Source organism: Liolophura sinensis, chromosome 6 (assembly GCF_032854445.1).
Source record: "Liolophura sinensis isolate JHLJ2023 chromosome 6, CUHK_Ljap_v2, whole genome shotgun sequence".
NCBI lineage: Eukaryota > Metazoa > Mollusca > Polyplacophora > Chitonida > Chitonidae > Liolophura > Liolophura sinensis.
This window is the reverse complement of record NC_088300.1, coordinates 59,017,853-59,026,266: the sequence shown is the minus strand read 5'-3', so window position 1 is coordinate 59,026,266 and position 8,414 is coordinate 59,017,853. Positions and strand designations below refer to the sequence as shown.

The following is an 8,414-nucleotide window of genomic DNA, read 5'->3' as shown; positions in this document are numbered from 1 at the left end:
TTTATATATTAAGTACAGGGAGTAAGGCGAGTTTAATGCGCAGCTTGGTGAAAGATCCTGTCCGTTAAATAAATGAGTTACATTCGGGTACATTTATGGGTGAGTGACGTAGGACAGTACTATCGTATGATCATCGTCGTAATCCTGGATGTCACCTGGGGAATTACTGCCAAACTATATAAACTTTCCGTTCCCATGAGATAAGTAGGTTACCTTCTCCAGGTGTATGTGCATATATTACCTTACCTGTTTGCATTTGTTTGGGTCACTTATGTCAAGGCCAGCTTTGATGTTAGATCTTAGTAAGATCTCTCCAGTTCCATTATTGAATATTTCGGCTTCCTTATAAAGAATATAGGTATACAACAAACACATTTAGTGACTACAAGGCGGAAAATAAATTACTGCTGAAGATTACGAACCCAATGGGCGTACATATTTCAACCATCTGATTATGTAAATGTGACTTCACAGAAACCTCTCATAAAAACCATTTCATGTTCTTGTTGAACTCTATAGAAACCGACTTTTAGGTGTAGTGTGCATGCACCAGAAGTCTAAATGCATGGCTAGGGCTTTGTGATATGCACCAATGCATTAATACATCATAGCATAGCGTGGTATGGCTGCTCTGAGAATTATAGAGAAAATATTTAAGATTCTCGAAATCTGCAATTATCATAATGATATGCAGGTAACACCACCCAGATAAATGACAGTTTAGTTTAGTTACTTGCTTTTATTGAGAAATATTGAGATGACGTAGAAGGATTTCACGTCATCGCCACGTATGCTACGGGGTATAGAATACGCTGTAAGGATTAGACGATCAAGTACAAAACAGGGTAATCGTGTTTTATAGACGCCCTAGATTATTTTCGTCAGTCGTATATAGCCTATATTTTAACGGCACAGATGTTATTTCATGCACGGGGAGGAGGTTACCGTATGAAAATGATATAGCTTAATCGGATGACTTCTTAGAATTCGAGAAAATGGATATACGTCATGTTTAGGAAGCATATATAATTCAATATATTCATGCGTATGTATACGACTATATATGTATAAATACAGTAATTCACCTGGTAACAAGTTGCTAAAATATTTTGGCTGGTGGAAAAGAAAACATTTAATTTGTAACTATATATGAGCAAAGGGTCTCGTTAGTTCATTTGATTATAGAGCCTGGCAAAAACAGCAAACCAGCAAGTCATCAGAATTAATTTCTAATTTTGACCCTCTCAACCCCATGTCTACCCCTGCGCTGAATCATACTGTCTCAAAAGACGGGAGTTTGATCATGCACCCATGTCATTTCGGACAACTGGTATCAAATAAAAATATCACTTCCTAATCGACTTCCTGTCGACTTCCTAATTTTCAACTTGGAAACAGTCATGCCAGGAGCAGGTGTACCGTTAAATTTTATAACCCTAACCCGCAAAACAGACTAGGCCAGATGGCACTATTCGAAAGAATGAAGGAAATAAAATTATTTATTTATTTGATTGATGTTTTACGCCGTACTCAAGAATATTTCACTTATACGACGGCGGCCAGTATTACGGTGGGAGGTAACCGGGCAGAGCAAATAAAGGCTTATGGGCCTAAGTCTTCTCAGTTTAATTTTTTCATGTATGGTCTTATATGTGGTTTACCTGTAGAGAATTGCCCTCAACATAGAGTCAGCATGTCTTCTACTTGTTCAAATATATATAAAATAAATTACTTAAGCACTTCATAGAGTCAATCAAATGGTCAGTGTGGAGAGGATGTTAACGTAAGAGGTAACCTTCCGGGACCCACGCATACATGCAGTTATAGGTCTGGAGGTAAGAGGCCTGTTTTACGAAGCAGTCACAAATTGCGCCTGGTGTAATTTCTGTAACGTGCGATTATATCAGCATTTACATGAACAGTTAGAATAAAAGTTAAACTGAGGCCGGGTTTCATTGGTTAAGTGTGAACATTTGTCAGCTACATTACAGTGTATGCCATACGTCGCAGCTCTGTTATTAACCTCTATACCACAGTCCTTTAAATTATAATACGACAGACATAAAATGTGGCGTGACCACCGTGGCAGGAAGATCGATATAATGCCGCCTTTGAGTGAACGTGACCGTTTAATAAATCACAGGAGAGTGACACGCCTTAATCAGGTACACGGACCTCAGACCTACGCTAGCGTTGTGATTTTCCGGAGGCCAGAACTTCCAGCGCAGGTCAAAAGTATCTGGCCAGATAAACGCCCCTTTCAGTGGCGGGACTATTTTTAACTCGACTATATAGTTTAGACTTCCCTATGCCTCACGGTGTCATTTAGCCAAAACAGAGGCAATGGGCAGACATTGTTAAACAAATCTACACGTACTGGCTTACGAGACAAACTGAACACAACCTGTGTGTAGACAAACACATTCTACATATATAGTTGTCATTTAAACACGTGTGCATCTGCTAAATCAGTGTTAATCCCTAGATACAAGTTTAACATATTCATGGACAGATTTCAGACATCAACAATGAACACAGACGACGTACGATGATCTGTACCCTGACCAAACGACATCAGAACATTTAATTCTTTAGCGCCTCCATTATGCTATATCGGAAATTCTTCCGTTGAAAACCTTTCAATTTCCAGAATGTGGTGCACTTTGTCATATCCAAATTAACTCACAAGTTAATGCAAGTCTATTGAAGACATCTCGCTATCTCGCTGCCTCGCATCACTACCTCGCTACCTCGCTGCCTTGTTACCTCGCGTCGCTATCTCGCTGCCTCGCTCTGGATTAGAAAGGTTAAGGTAGCGAGATGTCCTCTATCGGCTTCCATAAATTACTTTCCACGTGCTTCAAAAAAATAATTTCGTAAAAAAAAAATAGAATAATAGCCTTAAAACATTCCCTTTTGAAAATAATATTTTACATTTTTATTGTTGCTAAACATTGATACAAATCGTATATACAAATCATTCATTACAATTATTTGCATATGTGTCGAGTACAAAAAGTCGGTATTAAAGTCTGCTACACTCATCCTTCCGAAGACTGACCCAGAATCAAGTCAATTATTGATGCCAGGGCCATGATCTTATAACCCATCTATACACGTTCTGTTAAATCTTTCATAGTGAAATTTACAAATAAAGACGCATTTATATGCAGGTATAGATGTTATAAATGTTTTCTGGGCACATATGTGGGACTGAAATTCCCTATATGCATACGCGCTTAAAGTTATACTGCATGTTGTGTATTTCGTGCCTCAATAATGGAATGCAGATTTGTAGCTCTCCGTCATATTTCATATCCACAAAACAAATTTACATAAACTGTCCGTAGTGGAGACGATCTATGAATCAGTTACAATGGGTATGTTATATCCCGGTCAACCGTCTAGGTTGGCTGTGATAGTATGATGTTTAGCGAAGTGATTTATCTCTTTAAAAGAAAACACGTTTATCTGCTTTTCTATTCTTCTGTGTCGAAGCAATATGTCACATCATTCAGTTCGTTACCTATTTGTGTGTGGAACTAAATGGTAGAAGGTTTCATAAAGCTGTAGATACAAGAAGGTATTACTTCAGTGGGTCATGTTAAGTTGTTGCGGGAAGTAACACTAGAATGCGGTATTTCACCTCTTATTGTTTGATTGTTTGATTCTAACATATACTTATACATGTGTAATCATCTGTATTCGTGCCTACTAAGCCTATATAGATCAGATTATATCCAAATAAATGAAACAGCTGATGAGTTGTTCCTAACAAGGGTGTGAGCAGCCGTCAGGCGTAGTTTGCATAAGTAAAACTTGCGTGGTTGTCATGGTTTAGGGACCATCGGCACGCGCAGTGACGTCAGGACTGAGGGATTGGGAATGCCCTCCCAGATGTAGTTTGAGCAGACGCGTGGTTCCCCTGCTATTGTTGTATTGGTCTTATATAAACTCAATAGCCATGGTTGATCAACAGTCAGTAGAATATTTGGGCCCTTTGGAAGTAAACGCACTCAGTATGTTTCGGTTTCTTTCTAACCATTTATTTAAGAAAAGTATGTTCGATTGGGGTCTGTAACATATTCACCATTGGTTAAGACCTGGTAAAGATGAAGAGAAACGCACGAGTGTTCTGTTACTTTGGATTATGGATATTCTTGGCGTTGACAACATTGGTGCTGAATATTTTGAACATTAACTGGGGCACAACTAACATCGTACAAGGCGTGTTCATCATCGTGGTTTTAGGAATCATCCAAGGCAGCGTGATGGAATTCCCTGTTCAAACATTCACCACTTTGGTCATGGGAGGAAATATTCGCAAGGACAAAAAAGCATGCGCGGACAACCTTACTATAATCTTAAACTACAACCTTTTGGCCACAGGTAGGGATGACATCGATGAGTGCATGGAGACTATGTACAACGCGTACATGGAGAATCTGTCCATGGATGTCAGCGCAGTTCTCGTCAGTGCGACAAACGATAAAAACTTGAAGGAATACGAACTGGAGGTTCGAGATAAATACAGGGCTCTGATATACGACGTTCTTTTTCAAGAAGGAGTTTCTTATTCCGACAGGGACCTTCACAGGGTTGATTCCTTGCGACTGGAACATGTGTGGAGTCGGTACGATGACATGGAAGGGGTGGTGTTTGCCAGAGAGTACCTGGACGAGATCTGCGATGGGTTTGCCCGGGAATTCATGGTGATCCACCGTGTTAGCCGTGTGGTCAGGAAATGTGGTCAGTACCAGGATCTGATGTTACTCTCCAGCGGCGATGACGAGGCCTATAGTTACACAGACAAAGAGTATTACGGTACAGCGGCCCGAACTTATGGTGAACCCTTATTCCACGACAGCGAGGACGTAGAAAACATCTTCGGCAGAAAGTTCCACTACACTCTCGTCCTGGATGCTGACACTGGTGTGCCGAAGAAGACAGTGTTTGAACTGCTGGAGATCGCGGCCGCACATCCTGAAAAGGGGATCATTCAACCCTCCATTAAGCTCACCTGTGGCAAGGACGACACCATGTTCATGCATCTAGAATCCATGCGACAATCCATATACGAGCCTATGACCAACGCCCTGACTGCTATGCTCGGTCAGTCTGGGTATTTTGGTAAAGCCATGATAAAAAATAGTGTTTACATAGAGAATGTTATTGGAACGCGTGATTTTGTGATAGAGAGAGTTCCAATAAACGTCCTAAGTCACGATACTTTTGAAGCCGCGCTACTGCGTCCGTATTACGCCGGTACAGTTCACCTGTTGGAAGCGCCCAGCTACAATTACGTAACCTGGAATATCCGTGAAAGACGCTGGAATCGGGGGGAAATCATCCTGGCCACATACTTTTGGAAATACACCATCGGGGTACCAATGGCATGGCTGCAGAAAAAGTTTCAGGGAGATAAATTTAACCCAACCAAATTACGGACAGAGTCAGAACTGGACATCGTGAGTTCTTATATTGCTCATTCGGCCTTGAGACAAATGGTTATGAAGCCATTACTCTTGTTATTCATTTTGCTACACATCAGTGTTGATTTGCACCACACTTACGCACCCGTCGTCATGGTCATGTTCTTGGTGCTGGTATTCCCGAAGTTTGCCACGTGCAATAAGAAAAACTACAAATATGTTGCCATTGAAACGCTGGCTTCCATCTTCCAGTTTACTCCCGAAGCGATGGTAGGGTCTGTACGGATATGTAGAGCTCTCCAAGTAAACATATCTGCAAAATGCAAGTGGATCCCTCAAAGAGCTGTCGAAGAGGACTTCAAGAACTCAAATCCTTTTGTGTCCAGTCTCAAACATTTGTGGGGGTATTCTGCGTTTGCTCTCGTGGCGGCCATAATAGTGATGATTTTCTCCAGTTCTGGACAACTGCTCTTAGTTATGCTAACAACTGTGATCGTACTTCCGTTTTACACTGGTTTCACCTCATTAACTTTAGGATTCAAGTCGTCCAGGAATATCCGCATGTTTAGAGACAATGTAGAAATGAGTACAACAAGTTTACCAGCTATATCTTCTAGTTTGTCGTCTATAGAACCCAGCCAATTGTCCTTCCAAAATGAATTCCAGTTGTCCGTGAAAAGTAAGACAGGTGATGTAATGTTTCGTCCACGTGTACCACAGAATACTTCTTTCACGAATCCTGTTTGATAGAGCTCAAACATATTACCGGGGAATTATTTGTTTCATTGCAGCTTTGTCTCATTTCCTGCTTAATAATTCTTGTATAATTATTTGACTGTAAAACATCAAAAATTTATTTAGCACGAATAAACGGCACGACCAATAACAGATGACGGACATTTATAACGATTAGTACCGAGTGTGCACTATAAATTTTAATTTTCATAGTTGGTTGCCCAGTACGATAACGATTTATGTGAATTTAAGAGTGATCTACGCAAGTAGCAATGGTATTCACATATAATATGTTGATACATATCAGACTAAACCGCTCATCTTTATTGCTTTGGCGTTTTAGGCCGTGTTATAAAAACATGCTTTTTGTTTGTTTTGTTTAACAGAACTCAGCTCGACATTTTTACGCAACGTGGGTTAACGTTTTATGGCAGATATATACTGTTATATGAAACTAAAAGATTATTTGTTAGCAGATTAAAAGATCTATTTCAGTAATATTGCAGACCATCTGCTTATTTAGTTATAATAGTTATTGTTGTCGCACAGACAGGTGTAATGTTTGAGTGGTTTGTTTCTGTTTAGTTGTGGTTACCTAATGTTTACGCTGGCGGTCGCTGATACCGGTGCCAGGTATTACATATGGGTTAACTAAGGCCTGGGTATCCCCAAACTTAACTAGCATTAACACTAGGGGCAGCCATGAATACGAATTAGCAGGGATTGTTTACCAACACTGGCCCACGCCCGCTCTCTGGCCTCTGTGCAATGGGCTAGAGTGTTGCGAGTTATACTGCCAAAATACAGTTCGGAATTTTTGCACAGGGAGATGCTGAAAATACAGTTTATCACGTCAATGAACAGTCAGCCTCCTCAAAATATTGTTTGTGGACACGAGACCCGTGGTCATTTCACCTTTGACACCTAGGCGTGGGAGTCCCTTTAAGATTACCACGACAATAGCTTCGCCCACATCAGTTATGGTGAGAATCTGTGCCTATATGTATCTACCTGTACACAGAGTCGACACGTAGATCACTTTACATACGTGTCCCACGCCGCGGAACTTTCACCCAGCCACTAACAACTGGTTTAAACGATGCTCAAATATTTGTGATTTAAACTTTTGAATTGCCTTATTTTTGTATTTTATGCATATCTATGTTACATTATCTATTTACAAATGTGTGGTAATTATATACAGTCTCATAGGGTTTTCCCCCCGATTTTGTGGATGTTTCAGTCCCGATGATTTTGTCCAGTGGCTAATATGGACCATTCACCCGTTTTGCTCTCACAGCGGAGGCAAATACGATGTACGGTAGCATATATATATATATCTATTTTTTTGGGGACTGGAATGTACCATATATGTCAGTAATGGAATGCAATGGAAGTGGGTTATACCTGGCTGGCTGGTCCGGGAATAGAAGTGCAATCTGACAAAGTCCAGGGAGCCCATAAAGTATTTGATATGTAATAAAAAACAAATGAAACAATAGTTATATTTTCGATGTTTTTATTTTAATATAACTATGAGGTGTGTAATGGGTACTGAACTCTCTGTTACTCAGTTTTAACACTTTAACGAGGCTTTGCTAACCATCTGCACAGGTTACACAAATTTACTGCAGGATTTCTAATATAAAGCACTTTATTCATACGATGAACCATTTGAGGTACTCGAAATGTGTCTAACATTTTTTGTTGTTGATAATATGGATTTTTGTGCTTCATTTTATTTATTATTTAGTTTATTGTTAAACGCCATAATCAAGATCACTTATATGACGGCCGTTAGTTTTATGGGCGGAGGAAATCGGCGTAAACCACTCGGGGTAAACCACCGACCTTTGGCAGGTCTTTGACGAACTTTCCCGCATGTGACATACCGGTACGCACACCAGGTATATTGGTGGCAGACAATTAAGTGGTCTTCAACAAACGTTAAACTACATGAGCGACCACACAAGCGCCGTCAACGGCTTATTGTCACAAATGTCCCATGAACACCAGTAGTTGGGTTGTTTCACCTGTCGAATTTTAAATTTACGAAACACGCTGATGAAAGCTTTCACGCCCAACAATTAACGTACGTCCAAAGAAAAAAAAGGCTTTCTTCTCAGCCGATGAGTTTGATCTGAAGACATTGAGAAGTAAGTGCATGATGATCTTAGGCCCACTTAAAGTTGAAGAAAGATTTATTTATTTTTTTCATTTGTAATTTACGTCGTGTTCAAGAATATT

The 8,414-nt window shown here is 40.1% G+C and overlaps 1 protein-coding gene across 1 annotated transcript; it reads left to right on the top strand.

Moving 5' to 3' along the window:
• Window positions 1-4,109: 4,109 nt before the first annotated feature.
• LOC135467394 (uncharacterized) lies at window positions 4,110-6,588 on the top strand. The gene is made up of 2 exons (XM_064745167.1): window positions 4,110-6,111; window positions 6,554-6,588. Exons 1-2 carry the CDS (start codon window positions 4,113-4,115, stop codon window positions 6,586-6,588), a joined length of 2,034 nt encoding a protein of 677 aa, XP_064601237.1. The 5' UTR covers window positions 4,110-4,112.
• Window positions 6,589-8,414: the final 1,826 nt, after the last annotated feature.